Source organism: Meleagris gallopavo, chromosome 1, assembly GCF_905368555.1.
Source record: "Meleagris gallopavo chromosome 1, MGAL_WU_HG_1.1, whole genome shotgun sequence".
NCBI classification, from domain to species: Eukaryota; Metazoa; Chordata; class Aves; order Galliformes; family Phasianidae; genus Meleagris; species Meleagris gallopavo.
The window spans coordinates 130,428,373-130,446,418 of NC_139404.1; the positions used below are offsets into that span (position 1 = coordinate 130,428,373).

The 18,046-nt window shown below is 43.5% G+C and overlaps 2 protein-coding genes across 3 annotated transcripts in view; one reads left to right on the forward strand and one right to left on the reverse strand.

Moving 5' to 3' along the window:
- Window positions 1-3,661: 3,661 nt before the first annotated feature.
- TXNDC9 (thioredoxin domain containing 9) lies at window positions 3,662-14,040 on the reverse strand. Of its 2 annotated transcripts, none has more exons than XM_010716685.4 (5): window positions 13,938-14,040; window positions 12,001-12,217; window positions 9,339-9,457; window positions 6,942-7,196; window positions 3,662-5,041 (listed from the first exon to the last, which is right to left on the reverse strand). In XM_010716685.4, exons 2-5 carry the CDS (start codon window positions 12,187-12,189, stop codon window positions 4,924-4,926), a joined length of 681 nt encoding a protein of 226 aa, XP_010714987.1. In that variant the 5' UTR covers window positions 12,190-12,217; window positions 13,938-14,040; the 3' UTR covers window positions 3,662-4,923. The 2 variants fall into 2 exon arrangements, with proteins under 2 accessions (XP_010714987.1, XP_010714995.1); XM_010716693.4 differs by lacking the exon at window positions 13,938-14,040 and adding an exon at window positions 13,540-13,619.
- Window positions 14,041-14,682: 642 nt separating this feature from the next.
- EIF5B (eukaryotic translation initiation factor 5B) overlaps window positions 14,683-18,046 on the forward strand; it is a 32,568-nt gene continuing 29,204 nt past the window's right edge. Inside the window, exon 1 of the mRNA XM_085213878.1 lies at window positions 14,683-14,847. Within this exon, the coding sequence (XP_085070004.1) occupies window positions 14,813-14,847 (35 nt within the window). The 5' untranslated portion in view covers window positions 14,683-14,812. The remainder of the gene's footprint in view (window positions 14,848-18,046) is intronic.

Genomic DNA, 18,046 nt, shown 5'->3' on the forward strand with positions numbered 1-18,046 from the left:
ATCTACAAAGTCACTTTTGTCTTTTGCTGCTTCTTTCCAGTCCCACAGTCCTTATGCTATCTTGCACAAAGTTTCAGAAGTGAGGGTAGAGAGAAGCGTTGTACCTGGGCAGAACATTTCATAGTAGCTCACTTCACAGCACTCATCAGCATTCTGGATGCCTCAGATCCTATCCTGGAGCACCACACACCAAAAAGAAAGCTGAGAAGCCTACTCCCAAAATATGAGTTCCAGGAAAAGGCTGACATTAGATACTGGAGCACCCAGTTCTTGGTGTTCCTAGGTTTTCCAGCAGAGCTAATCTTGTTTTAGTTTCTCACATATAAAAGGAGGATTTGTGACTCACAGGGATGTCAGGCTAACATCTATGAATAATTAACTTTACCCATTAATCATGATAACTATTAAGAGCTTTTCTGTGTGCCTGGAATTCATGATACAAAGCACTGAGGACTGTCAACATTTTGGAAACAAAACAGGAAACAGTTCCAGGCTTTTTTGTAGGGCAGCATTAACACTAACAACACTAACAAAAGAAATAATTAGCAAGGAAGAACAGGAAAGGAATTAATTAGCTTTCCTACATTACAATCACCTGATTTTCATACAGTGTCATCCTGGGAAAAGCCGACGTTTAGCAATACATTATTTGTAAAGTAGATAATTATCTGCAAGCATATTTAAAAGGAATCGTATGTTATAATCTACCACAGGGCAGATGATGTTTGTACAGGTCGTGTTTAGAAAGGCAAAGTATAGCAACACAAATCCAGTGCTGAGTTGCACAGTTACATAGCTCCCAGACCAGCAGGTCCAGGTTTATTTCAGGCAGCTCAACCCAGGGCTGTAATAGTGTAATAGCTAGCCCAGAAACTGTAGCCTCAGAGTGTGTTTCATGGGATCTCTAAAAGCAATTCTTAACACCCTCTTTTCATCAAAAAACATCTAATATCTCTCAATGTACATACAGTTAATTCACCACATTTGAACTAGATATATTTTAGAATCATAGAATCACTCAGGTTGGAAAAGACCTTAAAGATCATCGAGTCCAACCACGGCCTAACTATACTACCCTAACTCTAACAGCCCTCCACTAGAGCATGTCCCTGAGCACCACATCCAAACGGTTTTTAAACACATCCAGGGATGGTGACTCAACCACCTCCCTGGGGAGCCTATTCCAGAGCTTAACAACCCTTTCTGTAAAGAAGTGTTTCCTGATATCCAACCTAAACTTACCCCGGCACAACTTGAGGCCATTTCCCCTCGTCCTGTCACCTGTCACCAGTGAGAAGAGACCAGCCCCGCTCTTGCTGTAAGCACCTTTCAGATATTGAGATATTTCAGATATTTCTGGCTATGGTTTGTATGTTTCATGTGCCAGCTGATAAGACAGTATAGGCATATGTTCCCTCTTACTGCATCTGATACAAACTCTTCGGGGTCTGAACGCTTGAAAGCAAGATCCAAGAACAAGAGGTAAATTGGGATTTCAGAGCAGTAACTTGCTCAGATGTGTGGGAACTTTTCTATTTATCCTTTACAGAGGGACAAAGGGCAACATCCTCCTCAGAACTTTTAACATAGCTATATAACATCAAATACCCTCCAATTCTGACCTGCGGGGGCTCTTAAACCTGGGAGCATAACCAGCTGTATCCAGCTGTTGGATACAGTTGATCTAAAAAGACAGGCAGGTCAACCAATTACTGACAACTTCCCTTTGAAACAGTGGAATACACAGCTAATGAGTATGCAATGAGCCCAGAAGGCAGATGATTCCTGCATCAATTTGGTGTGTGTGTATACAAAGGAAGAAAATAACAGTGCCCTCAATACACCTGTTATTCAAAGCTCATTTTCTATAGACATTTCTGTAGAGAAGTATTCATTTTAGAATTTCTAGAAGGAAAATGGCACAAAATGGATTACTTGGAGCACAGGACTGGAAAACATCTATTCACCTTTAGAGTCTGCCTTCATTATCAGTCCCTATTACAACTGCAGGGGACTCAAGATACTAATGGGGTCTGACTGCAGCTGCTGCTTTGTTATGCACTTCAGAGTATGTCTCATCTCTTTCAGGGACAGAACTTCCTCACACTCCCCAAATCCCAAAGCCCAACTCAGCACTTTATTTAGGTAGATTTCTCAACCAGGGCATCCCAAGCTTCAAGTGGCATCAATCAGCCATCGGTGCACAGTCAAGCCCAAATAATTTAGCATTAAGCCAAACAGCACCAACCTCATTATTTTCTCTGTGCATTAATGATTACTTTGTGGAAGCATCAAGCCCACACTTAACCACTAATCATTATTAATATTACATGCTCAGTTCATGCACAAGCCCCACAGCCTCAAATGCTGTATGTGAACATTTCTCATCTATTTATTCCACAATATCCCTTCAGGGCTGGCACATACCAGATCAGGTGCCATTTTGTAATTAGTCTGCGTTCAGGAGCCTCAGTTAATTGTGTCCTTATATACACACCATGTCACAGCTGAAAGCAACTAATGACATACAACCCATGCCTTCTGGGTGCTGCGTATTCTCATCTTTTCTATCAGTTTCATCGCCACCAGATGACTGATGACAAAAATCAAGCTTTGTGCTTTCCGAATTTCTGCAGTTGACATTTTGTTACACTGTGTTCTTTGTATTCTTCTCTCTAGCTTGCTGAAACACGTCTGACTGCCATGGATATTTGACCAAATAATCTGTACTACAAAATTACTGAGATGAAAAATGTGTTCCCCAAATGCAAAGAATTTTCCACAACTTAAAGAATGTCTACATTTGAGACAAAAAGAATTAATGGTTTTGGATTGCTCGAAGTAGTATGCAGATCAAGACTGGAAAACTTACCAGAATAACCATCCAGGTTAAATCTTCATTCAAGGCAGAAAACAGAGAAAGCAGACATAAAAATCTGAAGCAGGCAGATCTGTGTGGTTGCTACTTGAAAATAAACTAATCAATACAGTCTCAACCTCCTCTTTTATCCAAACTCACACTCCTTGCAAGCCCTTTGCATCAGCACTGGAGTGTGTGAGGTCATGCTACAAGCCAATGAAGGAACAGGTAGAACTGAAGATTAGACTTGGAAAAAAAAAAAAAAATAATCAGCAGCTTAGAGGGTCATGAAACCACAGCATTGGCATTGTGTTCATAATGGAGTTATTCACACACAGAACTTAATAACCTTTAACAGTGCTACATGCCAGAATCTTGACAAACAACTACCTAAATGCACATCCATGGAACATACAGGAATTTTAAACAGGATTTTGTATTTCCACATCTACTTATAACATAATTAAGAGTCAGAGATGAGCCCTGCTAAGGCACTCTTAACAATGCTGTTGAAGCATTTGTTTCCTAAATCCAATTCCATGCAAAAAGAACATTTACTAGTGCAGTTAGAGAGTTTGTGCACTGAAAGAGAGATCAGCTTGAAGCAAGCCTGCTTCTAATGCACTAATAGGCAGCTACACCTTAAGGTGATTGCTTACTTTCTCAAAATGAAGTCAATGTCAGAACAGACAGTAGCTCGCTACAAATCTAGCAAGAGCATGTGCAACATTAACAGACCACTGAAAGAAAATAACTCAGAGCAGCTAGACCATCTTACTGGAAAGAATGCAAAAGTCAACATTAGAATTAAAATAATTTTATTTCAATGTACATGAACTGAAATAAAATATAATAATTATTGTTTAGACTTACTTGCAGGGTTATATTGCTGGGCTGGCCCAATGGCATTCTCCACTACAAGGCAGCAAGAACTAACTAGACCCACTTTATTGGATTTTTTTGGGCCATTTCAAAGTACCACCTTAGAAAGAGTCCTCCAGCACACAGCAAACCATGATTTTGTGAATAAAAGAAAAAAATTCAACTCTTCACCTACCCAGAAAAATTATATCGCGTTCCAAAGATGCTCTCCCTTGAAAATTCAGTCCGTTACTGAAGAAACAGCACAGAATGCTGCGCTATGTCTAAACAGATCAAGGTTTCTCCTGAATTCTTTTCTCTAGCCTACTCTCTTGTACAAAGCATCTGCTAAAAAAATCCACACATTCAAAACCATGTAACTATACAAACCTGTTTTACAACTTACAGTGCAATGTAGTTAAGTTATGCAATGTTGTGACATGGCACCACGAGGTAAGCAATCCTCTGTTAAAATGTACAATTCCTGCACTAATAACTTGTGGTGCTTTACTGATAATAAATAGTTGTAAGTTTGAAGAGAACTGGAAGATGAACAGGAAAAAAAAAATTTGAATTGCTTCTTGTCTCCTTTAATGAAGAAAATTAAAAACAAAACAAAACACTTAAATTCAATGAAAACAATAGGAAGTAGTTCTTGACACAACACAGTTAAGTTGTGGACTCCTTGCCAAACGATGTGAAAGCTATAAAGATGTAATGATGGTTAAAAAGAATTTTTTCTTTTTATCCAACAAATGTTTTCAGACAGTTCCCCAAGCCATAAACTACTCAGACTATTTCCTGAAGAAGCATCGCTATCTGCTTACCCTGTTTTTACTCTTCCTTGTGCATCTGCTTTTGGCCACTGAGACTGGATACAGGGCCAGATGGACCTTTGGTTTGACTTGGTACAGCTGTTCCTAACAGTTACTTCACAACATTTGATAAACGTACAGTTAGACAAAGTTCATTGTTGGCAACACAAGACTTAGTTAGGACTTTGATTGAGTTACAAATGACTTCCAAAAGAGAGAAAAAAAATATTTTAGGCTCTCTTCTGATATGACTCAGTTGTATAAAACTGTATAGAAAAAGTGAGCATTATGCGCAGATGTAATGAAAAGCAATAAGATTTATAAAAATCATCCTTAAAAATGTACCAAGCATAAACAAAACATGATTTATAAATAGATTTAGCTGTTCTAATCATCATCAGAATCTGAATCATATTTCTTCCCTCTGATGGTCTTCTTATCCAACTTTGTAAAGCTTGTTCCAAATTTCTTTTGGCTTTGAAAAGGTGGCTCCATCAAGTTCCCACTAAAATAAAATAAAATAAAAAAAGAGAGAAAGAAAGAAGGTGTTGATTAAGGCCGTATTTCTGCAGGCAGAAAATAGCATCTCCAGCTACCTGTCCCTCCAGAAAAAACACAAACACGAAGCGAACACAATCCCTGCTCCCTAAAGCCACCCTGAGTAGCACTGTGCAACTGCCAGCAGAGCATATCTTTATTTGACACCACGCACAGCCCAGTAGGCTGTGGAAGAACCCACACCTCAGTCTGCACATGACCTTGTGGGAGTCTTCTCACTAGTGTGTGGGTGCAGAGGTTGTTGAATCATAATAGAACAGCTTGGGTTGGAAAGGAACCTCAAGGATCATCAAGCTCCAACCCCCTGCCACATGCAAGGCCACCAAACTCTCCATTTAATATTAGACCAGGCTGCCCAGGGCCCCATCCAACCTGGTCTTCAACACCTCCAGGGACAGGACATCCACAACCTCTCTGAGCAGCCTGTTCCAGCACCTCACCACTCTCTCTGTAAAGAACTTCCCCCTGACATTCAACCTAAATCTTCCCTACTTGAATCTATATCTAGCTATTATCTATGTTCACATAAAGCTGGGGCTCCTGCATTTTCTACAGCAGAGGTGTGCAATCCTCTCCCCTCGTTCAGACAAGGGTGTAGGTGCTTTTAATTCACGTGACCCATGAGAGGTTTGCATGTCAGTGTTAGGGAGTGAGCAATTAGAACTTTTCAGAATTAGCTACAGAAGGCTGTTTGAAAGTGTTAGTAACGCTTTGTAAATAACATGTTGGAGCTATCGACTCTAAATACAAAGTTCACTGACTGCTAGTTAATTACATGTCAGTAATTAGTCAATACACCATCTGAATCCTGATTTTACTCAAATCAATGTGTTCAGAACATTTTTCTTCCTAAATACAGCACACCCTTTCACCATCTGTCATCCCACATATACTGAAGGAAAAAGAAACCCATGAGAAGCCCAAACACCTGTTTTCAGACTGATGAGGAACTCCAGAGAGTGGGACACTGCATTCAGAGCCACGTGGAAACATTTATAAATGAACATGTCCAGGAATTATCTCCTGGACTGTGCAGATATATTATCTCCTGGACAGTTGCTTGCTTTCCAAAGTCAGGGTACGAAACTTAAAGTGTGGAAAAAAAAAGGAACAGAATGTTCTACTAGAAGCAGAATACGCTGTACTATGAGTCAAGCAGAAAGTAAAATTATGCAGTGAGCCAAATGTACTAAAATTTAGCAAATTCAGCACAGCTTGGTACAACTCCACTGAATTATTTCTCCCATAAACGGGTGCTGCTGCCTACAATATATATCCACACTGTCTTTAACTTGTCTGTGTATCCTCTTGTTACTGAACAGGCAAGTGGATATTACCACTTGTTATGAATTACAAATTTTCATTTTGGTCATCTGAAGTTCAACAGCTAGCAAGCTAAACTGAGCAATAGTTTATTTTCCTTTGAGATGTAGTACCTCTTGTCAAAATTTGGGAATTAGGCATTTAAATAAATTTCAGAAAATAAAGTATTAGAAAAAGCATTAATATAGCTTATAGAGTTTTCACTTGCCAAAGTACACAGATGAAATCGTGCCATAGAATCACAGAATGGCCTGGGTTGAAAAGGACCACAGTGATCATCTGGTTTCAACCCCCCTGCTACGTGCAGGGTTGCCAACCAGCAGACCAGGCTGCCCAGAGCCACATCCAGCCTGGCCTTGAATGCCTCCAGGGATGGGGCATCCACAACTTCCTTGGGCAACCTTAAACTCGTTTGTACCTTAATCATACAGTGTATCAGTCAAAGTTACAAACTTTTAGATTCTTGTCTACAAGCATCTTCCTGCATTGTATCTAAAAAAAGCAATCACAAAACTGTTAATTACCTGTAATTAATTATGTCTGCACAGCCTAATCTCCATTCTAAGGTCTCTGTAGTGAAGTCATCAGTGTTACCGAGATCAGTGAAGCCCACAATATAGTCTTGTGTTTTTCCATCTTTTATTAGTGCTACAGTGGGAATTACTTTGATGCGCAGTCTCTCACACAAGAAAGGAGATTTTTCTGCATTTAACTTCAAGAATTTTGTCTCAACGTGTTTTTTTGCCAATACAGTCAAATGCTTGTCCATTATTTGGCACCTGTGAGGAAAAAAACCAACCATATGAAACATTAGTATCAATGAGATGACAAATACATTCTTTATAGGAATAAGAGCTATTTCTATCATGTTCCTCCTTTGACATTATCTTTAAAATTAAAAACTTAGTTCCATGAGAAGCTGTGTTCAAAGGGATGCCAGACCTAACAACAGAACAATACCCTGGAGCACCTTTATTGCACAATTACATCATCCATTTCTATTGTTTCTTAATTATACTCCAAATCCCCTGTGCACCAGGAAAGCCTCTTTCACTTCTGAAGACCTGCAGTTATTGACAAAATTTCCTCCCGTTCTCCACATTCCTCCTGCTTTAGTTTCATTGTCTGTGTGTTCTCAGTAATCAACTTTCTAACTTCGTAAAAGTCACAGCCTCCAACCCTGAGATACAGTAACTCACTGTATACAGAAAAATATATTTGCACAGAGCCCTTCATTAGTGCCAAAGGCAAATATTTCACTTTTCTGTGGAAAAGTAATAATAATGAACATATAATTATCGTTTCTCAGCTAAGGGACAGTAACACGAACTGCCCAAAATCCTTCTCAGAAGGCAGAGACATATAGATCTGTCACTTGCAATCTTCACATTCTGAACTTTCTTCTTGGAGTGGTTTGGCTCAGCTGCACAAATCTGTGATGTGACTGTCCTTAACTAAAGGAGAGGGCTGAGAAGATCAAAAAGCTGGAGTGGACAAGGACGAAAACAACTTGATAATGTGGATGATAGATCTGACAAAGTAGGTTCAAGCTGGTTGTCAGCATTACATGTTTCACAAAGAAATTTTAAAGAAAGTTTCTCTTCCTGTCTGAGACTACACACTTACTTGGTTCAAACAACAGCAACTAGATAATCCACACCTGTTTTAAGCTACTTATTTGCACAGGTGTTTTTCCAGCTTTGTTTTGCTTAGTAAAAGCTAGCTGAATCCAACAGCTTCAGATACTAAGAATGTTTTGGTCGGAAGGGACCTCAGAGACCATCCAGTTCCAACCTTTCTGCTATGGGCATGGACACTTACCAGACCAGAATGTCCAAAGCCACATCTAAACTCCCCTGAAACATCTCCAGGAATGGGACATCCATGGCATCTTTCCTGCAGGCCCCCTTCAAGAACTGGAAGGCTGCTCTAAAGTCTCCCCAGAGCCTTTTCTTCTCCAGGCTGAACAACCCCAATTCTCACAGCCTGTCTTCACAGCAGAGGTACTCCTGTCCTCTGATTTTCCTTGTAGCCCTCTCTGGACCTACTCCAACAGCTTCACGTCATTCTTGTGCAGGGGACCCCAGAGCTGAACACAGCACTGCAGGTTGGGGTCATTTGAGAAACTCAGAAAAGCCCTTTCTATTTTACTACTTCTCTATGTTACTCAGAAAACCTAAGATGAAATACCTAGCTGCATAATCTAGATTTAACCTTTTTTCTATTTCTTACATTGAAGCTGTGTCAGTTTATGTTCCATAAACCAGACAGAATGTAACTTGGGAAAAAAGATAGGAAACTGGCTCCTCTTTCAACAAGCAGTGCAATCTGCAATTGCACTTCAACAGAAGGCACTGAGATAAACCATATAGAGACAGCTTAAAACCCAGAACTTCTAAAATTCCTCCAATTTCAGCCTGGAGAAGAGAAGGCTCTGGGGAGACCTTAGAGCAGCCTTCCAGTACTTGAAGGGGGCCTACAGAGATGTTATTTTAAGTTCCCATTCTGAGTCAGGATATTTACTCAGATCTAGGTCTCTCACAACCTAAAGAAGTGACATAATCACGATGGTACAGGCCCAAAGAGAAAGCACCTGTAACTGGTATCCAGAAACCCTTTCAAAGTCAAAACCTTAAATTCTAAAGATGCCTACAGAGGTTCATGTTTATATTCTGATTTTGTCTGTCAGAACTTCCCAGAATATCTCCATCTGGAATAACAACAGTGATCTTTCAGAAGTTGCTACTTTTATGTGGTCAGTATATGTAGAGAGCTGGCTCCCTCAAACTAAATCAACAATGACCCACAGCACTGTCTCACATAATTCAAGAAAGTTACTTTTACTTATGAGATTTTTTAAAAAGTGCTTTTATAAACAAATGTAAAGAGGAGGTTTCTTGAGCACCAGTTATTTACTATACCTGAAAGTTGTATCTCTGTAGAAGTGGCAAACCACATTTTTACTTTCTTTGACTTCTTGGAAAAAGTCTCTCTCACTTGGGATTTCTCTGTACTCTCCATGTCCTTTAGAAAGCCACTCCTTAGGGAAAACAAAAGGAAATAATTAGTATAGATTTAGTTAGCCCTGCATCTACTATGCCAGCATGACAGCTCTTAAGAACCAAAAACAAACAAACAAAAAAATAGAAGGGACTTCAGTGGAAGCCAATTTCATACAGGAATAGATAGAAGGCAGGTGGTTGAGCTGTAAGATACCTCACATATCACAAGTCTTGTTCTGAATTGCACAGATTTCTGCAGCACAGCCTCTCAGTGAGATTAGACTAGCTCAAAGCAGAAGTTCTCCAAATTGAAAACTGTAAATGTACAGCTTGGTCAACTCCAGATTGCTTTTGCACAATAAAAAAAAAGCAAAAAAAACCCCTCAGCTTCCATGGCACTGAAAATTAATTATAGTGCGTTCGTAAGAAATTCTTCGCAGTGAGAACGGTGAGGCAGTGGTACAGGTTGCCCAGATGGCCCACTCTGGGAAGTGGGCAAGGTAAGGCTGGATAGGGCTTTGGGCAGCCTGATTTACTGAGAGTTGTCCCTGCCCATGGCAAGGTGCTTGGACTTCAAAGTTTCCTTCCAACATAAACCATTCTGTATTTCTATAACAACAAAAAACAAAAAACCCAGGCAGCAAACAACCAACAAGTATAATCATGTAAAGAAATTATCATGATGACTTACTTTTCCAGAATAGCATGAGGCATCTTACTTTTACTCAGTAGTAAACTACTTCAAAATTGCATTTCAAAATAGATAACAGTGACAGAAGATCAACTGATAGGAGTACATTTGCGCATGTGAACTTCCATATGTTCATATCTAAGAATGCCCAAGTGTCATCACTTTAAAGAAAAAAAAATGAAAACACTAGAACCAAATGTAACTGTTAAAGATAAGCAAATAGCACAACACTTTTCTGCTTCCACATGTGGAGAATCAAAGCCATTAACTCTGCCTCTTGTCCACAATCCCAACCACTCAGCATTTTACTGCATTCCCAATTCAAAACATGGCACAAGCCATCACAGCCAAAGGATCTCCTCTCAACCCAGTCACCTTCATCCTGCCCCAGTCTATTTCTTTCTTCAGATTTGCACAGAATAAGTTAAGAAACCTATTTAGAATTCAGGTTTCAGACCATATGTTACAGAAATATAGGAGTTGGAAAATACCTCTGGAGATCATAAATCCAACCCTCTACTAAAGCAGATTCGGCTACAGAGGAAAGTGTCCAGGATATCCTTTGAATATCTCCTGAGAAGGAGACACCTCAACCACTTAGGGCAGCTTTTTTTTCAGAGCTCTGTCATCCCCAAAGTGAAGATGCTTTTCCTTATGTTCACGTGGAACTTCCAGTGTTCCAGTTTGTGCCTGTTGTCCCTTGTTCTATCAGTGGGCACCACTGAAGTCCAGGATTGTGATTCTACTTACTGCCCTGCTTCTTCCACACAAGATCCTGAACTCTACCACCTTATGATCACTGCAGCTAAGGTCATCTCCAGCCTTCACATCCCCAACCAAACCTTCTTTGTAAGCAGAAGGTCCAGCAACGCTCATCTTGTTGGCTTAACCACCACCTGTGTCAGAAAGCTACCAGCAACACTTTACAGGAACCTCCTGGACTGCACGTGTCTGGCTGTGTTTCTTTCTGATGTCCTCTGCAGGCTGCCAGTATGGTGTCTATAGCTGTAAGAGCTTTATATCTTTTTGGTTGTGAAGGGTGGGGACAGAACTGGAGCCCTGCTTTTGTGTGTTACCAGGGACCAACGTGCTGCTCCAAACACTGCCCACACCTCCTCAGCTGCTCTAACGATGGCTAGGGGATTCTGGCATCTCTCTCCTCACCCTGGAGTCTCCTCAATTTCAAGACCCCCTTCACACACTTCAATCCCCACTCTGCACGCTGCTGCAGAACACGCCTGCACTGGAAGTGATCACCTCAAAGAATATGTTACTAAAACTTTGTGTTTCCAGGAAGAACTATGTTGAAGAAGACTTCTAGGGGAGCATGAAGACCACAGTCTAGCAAGAGATGCTAGGAAACAAAGCAGAATTTCTTCCTGCAAGAAGAAATGAGAAGTCATACACAGCCAATGTTTCATTCGATTAGAAGAAGCATGACAACTAATTTCACCTCAGAACAAGGACAGACTCTACATCATTCTTCAACAAAATGCCTTAGAAAAGAGCAAGCACCACTCACATGCCCTAACTAAACTTCTACAGCATGTGGAAACACGAGGAACCTCAAAGGCTCATGGTTAAGTTGCCTGCAAGGCTTAGCTTTCATACAGCAACATTCACTGAATAATGACACACTGAAATCTTTGTACTAAACTCCTTATCCCACTCTTCCTGTAAGACAATCACAGACTTTTTCTGACTCTGAATATCACAAATCACACAACACGTGGACAGATGCTTGCTTTTCTAAACAATTTAAAATTACTAAATACAGGAAACTGAGAGAAAAAAAAAAAAACACTTAGTTCACCCATACAATTTTTCTAGGATTTCCAAAAACCCTGTTGCACCATACGAACCAAAAACCTATGTCAGTATAAGAATTACTTGTTTCTGCTGCTGGGCCTTTTTCAGTGCTTCAAGTCTCCTTTGTTTCAGATGTTCCAACTCATCTTCATCCATTTGGTCAAGCTTCTGCATTTCAGCATCCAGATGTTCTTCCACTACCTTGGCAGTCTGAAGTATTTCATTCTCCAGAACTTTCTGAAGTATTTCAACAGATGTATCAGCAGCCATCTTTAAGTATAAAGTGATCTCCTCAGATCTGTGGAAACAGCGATACCTGGTGTAAGCACTTTCAGTTAAAAGCCTTATCTCTCTGGCTTGCAGTTTACATCCCACGGAAACAAAATGTTACTGTGTTTAAAGGTACTGTACACAGTCATTTTTATATAGCAACAATGAACACAGATAGCAACAAAGATTCCATTTAAGTCCTATTACTGTCATACAGATCTTGACAGTACACAGGAACACGAAATTACTACTCAATATAAAGTACTAAAATGAATCAGTTCCAAGGGAACAGTCATCCTGAACCAGATCCACATGCCTTTAATTAATTTTCTGAAACTACAAGATGCGATCAGAAAGCTCCAACTTGCTGGGAGGACATCTAAGATCATAAGATCATAGAATAGCCTGGGTTGAAAAGGACCACCATGATCATAGAGTTTCAACTCCCCTGCTATGTGCAGGGTCGCCAACCACTAGACCAGGCTGCCCAGAGGCCTCAGAATAAATCTAAGCAGAACTCAGTATAAATTTCAGTAGTCTAAACGCAATTACTTTGAGTACTTGATGCATGTTAACATATTTAAACCTGAATTAACATTCCGCCCCTTGCAGCCAAAAGGGGAAGCACTCAACTGCAATTGCTTTAGGTCAATACACTGCTTCAATTAATATAGGATAGCCATTATTGCAAGCATCACCTTATGGCAGTCAGGGAAAGGATTTAAGAAACCTCAGCATCCACTACCTAATTGTTGCACGAAGAAACACAGGTAAAATTATTTTCTGTAAGATTTCTCCTTTCCTAACATTTCAAAAGGCAGAAAGTATTGAGACCGGAGTACATCAAGAGGTGGGGAAATCTAACTTGTTGTTCTCCTTGAAAACTTCCACCTTACGCAACAAAAAACTGTTGCTGTAATGAGTGGTAATTTTAAAAGAGAAACGCAGAGACAAAACAAAATCACTGAAATTGGATTCTTTAAGTGCAGGAGATGATTTGGTGTGCTAGGTACTCCAGGGTACTCTTGGCTATGATGGTCTGGTGGCTGGTGACCCTGCACATAGCATTGGGGTTGAAACTAGATGATCATTGCGGTCCTTTTCAACCTCAGGCCATTCTATGACTACCCACAGCCAGCCTACCAGCGCCACCGGCTTCCAGAACACCTTGCACATAGAGGCAAGAATGCATTTGAAGCAGCGATGGGCAAAGCACCAATACCGTGGCAGTACTCCAAGTTTAATGCACCGTCAGCACTATTGCACCGCTGCCACGCCGTACGCACGGCACGGGCAGAGCGTTTATTCTTTATCTCCCGTATGCATCTCGAGGGGAGGTAAGGAGCTCACCGACACAGGGCAAAGAGAGAGAGATCTTCAGCACAGGGGCGGAGCCGAGCCCCGTGCCGTTGGAACGCCGCCGCTTTGGCCTCCGAAGAAACAGGAAGGCGGTTAGTCAGCCCTTCCGCTCCCCAACAGCCCCAACAAGCGTCCCCACGGCAGAAGCTGCACCGCAGGAGAGCGCCCGGGTAAAGCTACAGCCCCGCAGGGCCGGGAGGCGCCGGCACCGGCGTAGTCGCTACCAACAGCTACTGCCCGCCCACCTGCCTGGGGGCGCGGCCGCCCTGAACAAACAGAGGCTGCCCACGCGGCCACCCCAGGTCCCGATGAGCTCGGTGACAGCCCCGAGAACCGCCTCAACCGCCCCAGGGTCGCCACGTCCCGCAAATACCACCACCGACACTCACCCGCTCCGCCGGCGCCACTCCCCTCACCTCGCTCCCGCCCCGCCTTGTCACGCTCTGGCAGGGTGTCGCGAGAGCCAGAACAGGTCACGGGGGGGGGGAGGGCGGGGCAAACTGTCTTTTCGCACGCTCATTGGTCAGGAGGGCGGACACGGAAACGACGACGTCCAACGCGCGTGCGCCGTGCCCGTGAGGGTGGCGGCGGCGGGGAGTAGTGGGCGGTATCCCCGTGGTGGCCGTTGCTGGGCGGTGTAACGGCTGTGGGGGGAGCTGAGGGAGCGGCCACGCGCCCTCCAGGGGTCTCCCGCCCGGGGCGAGGCGTGTGGAGCGCGGCGAGAGCGTCACGACCGGGAGCCGCTTGTTTCGGCCCGCGCGACCGTTGCCGTGAGGTGAGGGCGGCCCCAGGTGGTGCCTCCGCGCTCCGGGAGCGAGAGGCGTGGCTTTGGCAGTCCCGCTCAGGAGACCGCGCATTAACAGCGCGCGAGAAGAAGATCCGCGGGTGCGGTTGATGGGATATTAAAGTGTGCTTAAAAAAAAAAAAAAAAAAAAAAAAAAAAAAAAAAAAAAAGCGTTGTGCTCTTTTTGTTTCCTGGAATTCCGACCGCGGCTCTGCTGCAGGTGGGGCGGGGAGATAACGCTCGGAGCGCCTGCGGTACGGGGCTGACAGCGGGAAGAGCGAGGCCGCCGCGCTCTGACCTCCGGCCGGTAGGGGGCACTCTAGGCGGAGGGCTCACCGCCGCTCTCGGCTTGCCGGCGCGGGGCAGGCCGGGACGGCGCGGCAGGGGCGGGGCGGGCGGCTCGCCGTATGCACGGGGCTGCGCGCGGGTGCGGGCGGCTGGACGGCGCTGAGACGGGCGACGAGCCGAGGAGTCGCCGCCATGGGCAAGAAGCAGAAGAACAAGAACGAGGACAGGTAGGGGAGCGGCGGCCGGGCCGCGCTGCGCTGTCTCTCCCCGGGAGCGTGACAGCGGTAGCGAGTGCCGGTGTGGCGGCGCTGAGTCAGGCCCTGCCGGCGCTCGAGGCCTCTCTGGGCCCGGGCGGGCCGCGCAGAGGAGTGGTGGGCGCGCTGCTTGCCGCCTCCTTCGGCCCGTTCTCGGCCCCGCGTGGCGGCGGGCCGGCTCGTGGTCGCCGGCTAAAAATAGCGCCTGGGCCCGGCTGCGGGACTCAGTGGGCTCACTGCGGTACTGCCGTGTGCGACAGCGCGGAGATTGCTCCGGCTCTGAGGGGCTCTCGTAAGGGCAGTTACCGTGAACCATATGGAGCGCTGAGTAAATAACGTCAGGTATGTGTGTTTCAGCAGGAGAGAGCGTGTGCTGTTACTTGTCACTATAAAGTAGTAATAAAAACGTTTACAGTTGGCTCAGAGAGTGGTTCTGATTGTTAATGCTGACAGAGTTAAATTAAAACTATCTTCTATACATGGATGGGTAGTAATAGGACAAGGGGGAATGGTTTTAAACTGAGACGGAGGAGGTTTAGGCTAGATATTAGAAGGAAGTTTTTCACTCAGAGGGTGGTGACACACTGGAACAGGTTGCCCAAGAAGGCTGTGGATGCCCCATCCCTGGAGGCATTCAAGGCCAGGCTGGATGTGGCTCTGGGCAGCCTGGTCTACTGGTTGACGACCCTGCACGTAGCAGGGGGGTTGAAACCAGATGATCACTGTGGTCCTTTTCAACCCATTCTGTGAATCTTAAAGTGTGTGTGAAGAAATGTACAGGTCTTTTTCCTTACCCAGGCTGACCACTTCATATATTCTTCTTGAGCCATTAAATGCACCTTTTCATGGGAGTACCACCATGAAATCTTCATAGTTCACAAACTGTCATTTTTTCTGGTCCTAATATGGGTGCTTGTTTTTACATTAATAATCTGTACTCTTATCTCCTTCTGTAATTCCACGATTCTATGATTTATTAATCTAAGGCTTAAACCACTTCATGTTTTCTGGTACTTTCTGGATAATAAGTATTTTGTTAGCAAAGATTGATCTTGGCTAACTATTTTTCTCTTGTGCCTTTTGCCGTACTATGCATGCTGGTTTGTACTGTCTACTATTACAGCTTGTTTCTTGGGCTGTATTTCACAGGTGTGTCTCATGAGCAGCTCTGGCAAGAGAATGAGTCAAATGTCACTTGAGGAGGAAGAAGGAGGGGTTGGAGTTTTATGCTCTTCAGGAAAGCAGATTCAGTGCTCTCTGTACCTGGTGTGTTAAATGTCAGAATCATGCAGAAACCTTTGGGTGCTGAGGTGCTGTTTTCCTGAGTCCTTTCAGCCGTGGTGGTGGGAGGAGAGTCTGGAGGGGAACTGGAGAGTCATAGTGCCTACCAGGTATCTTGTTCTCATTTGAGGCTGAAAGAAGGAAACATACCTTCAGTGAGAAGCCAGAACTTCATTGTTAGAATAGTTGAAATCTTAAACCTAATGACTATTTATCCAGATCTAATTGTAAATTAGTTGTCCTTACTATCTCACTGCTGCTGCAAGTTGGTGGTTTCATCCTGAGGATAGTGAACTTTTATGGTGAATAGTCAGCATTAGAAGTCCTTCGTGAGTAGCAGTGCGATCATTTGTGTTGGCAGTTTCATCTTTTTTTTTTTTTAGGATTGATTTGAGATGTTCTGTATGTGACATCTGTTAGTGTCCGTCCCATGATTGTCCTTTTCTCTGCGGCATTCTGTGTCTCCACCTCCCAGTGCCTCTGCTTTCATATCAGGCCTATATTTTTCTGCTCTGCAACATTGTGTTAGAACTGTAAATCTCTCATTCTTTAACTGCTTGTTACTGCTATCTACATGAAACCATGATTGCAGTGTGCCAGGGTAAACAGAAGTGAAGCCCAGTTACGAATAGACACCTGGTCACTTAGAGAAATTGCTGTCACAGCTAAATCAAGTAACAGTTACAGGCAGGCCAAGAGAAGTCCAGCCATAGTAAGCCTGACAAACTTTAGTCCTAAGACACTGCAGATGCAGCACAAAAGCTTTTGAACTTCTGTTAGCAGGGGCAAAAGGTGTTATTGGGCTACAGCTATGTTGTAGCAGGAGGATTAAGCTGGAGAATGAGTTCAAACAGATCTGTGTTTGAGAAGGACAGGACAGTTGAGAGGGGATATATCTTATTGTCAAGAGTTTGAGGGGATGGGAGTGAGGTAGGACCTGGAAAGCCAGCAGTTTTTAGGTGGGCTCTATCTGCAGAAGTACCCCTTCATCTGATGGGGCTGGTTCTGGCTGATATTCTGTAAGCCACGAGTTCCCTCCAGGGAGGGATCGTGTATTTGCATCTGCAGCTTCAAGATAGACTTCAGCACCCCTGATCAATCTGCCTTTGTTCCAATGAAATGAGGGAGGACTGGCTCCCTGGAACCAAAGGCTTCTGGTCACTTTTGTTTCCCACATGCTTACTTTTCTGAAAAGAGTGGTCAGGCACTGGAATGGGCTGCCCAGGAAGGTGGTGGAGTCACTGACCCTGGAGGTGTTCAAGGAACGTTTGGATTTTGTGTTGAGGGACCTGGTTTAGTGAGAACTATTGATGATAGGTGGGTAGTTGGACTGGATGATCTTGTAGGTCTTTTCCAACCTTGGTGTTTCTGTGATTCAGTTTTGTGCTATGCCAAGTTATTCATTTCTTTCTTTTCCCCTCTTCTTTCCTCAGTAACTGCATTTTAAATAGTTCCTTATGACCTTTTTGGCTGCCTCTCTGTAAGTGTGCTGCAGCTCAAGGGCACAACTTGCAGTGCAGAGGGAGTAAATGGGAAGATGCATGCCGTATGTTGGTGTTGCGAATATTGCTTTGAGCACTGATGTAACAAAAAGGAGATTTTTCTGCTGACTCGGTGAGACAAGTTACAGAAGGTACAAGTCATCTTTACTCTGTTTTTCTCCTTTCTCCTCTCACCCCTTTCTTTTTGACTTTTGTTACGTAGTTTTCCCTTAGCGTGTTACTGTTGAACATAGTAGAGGTCATGCTGATCAGTAGTAATGTACATCCAGGTAAATGAGGCTGACTGAGAACTTTGGCATGGGAGCAGACTCAAAGTACACAAGGCTGAGACCCTGAGGGTCGCAATAGCTGCGGTGAGTAGGGAAGGAATGAGAATGTAGGGTCTCTGT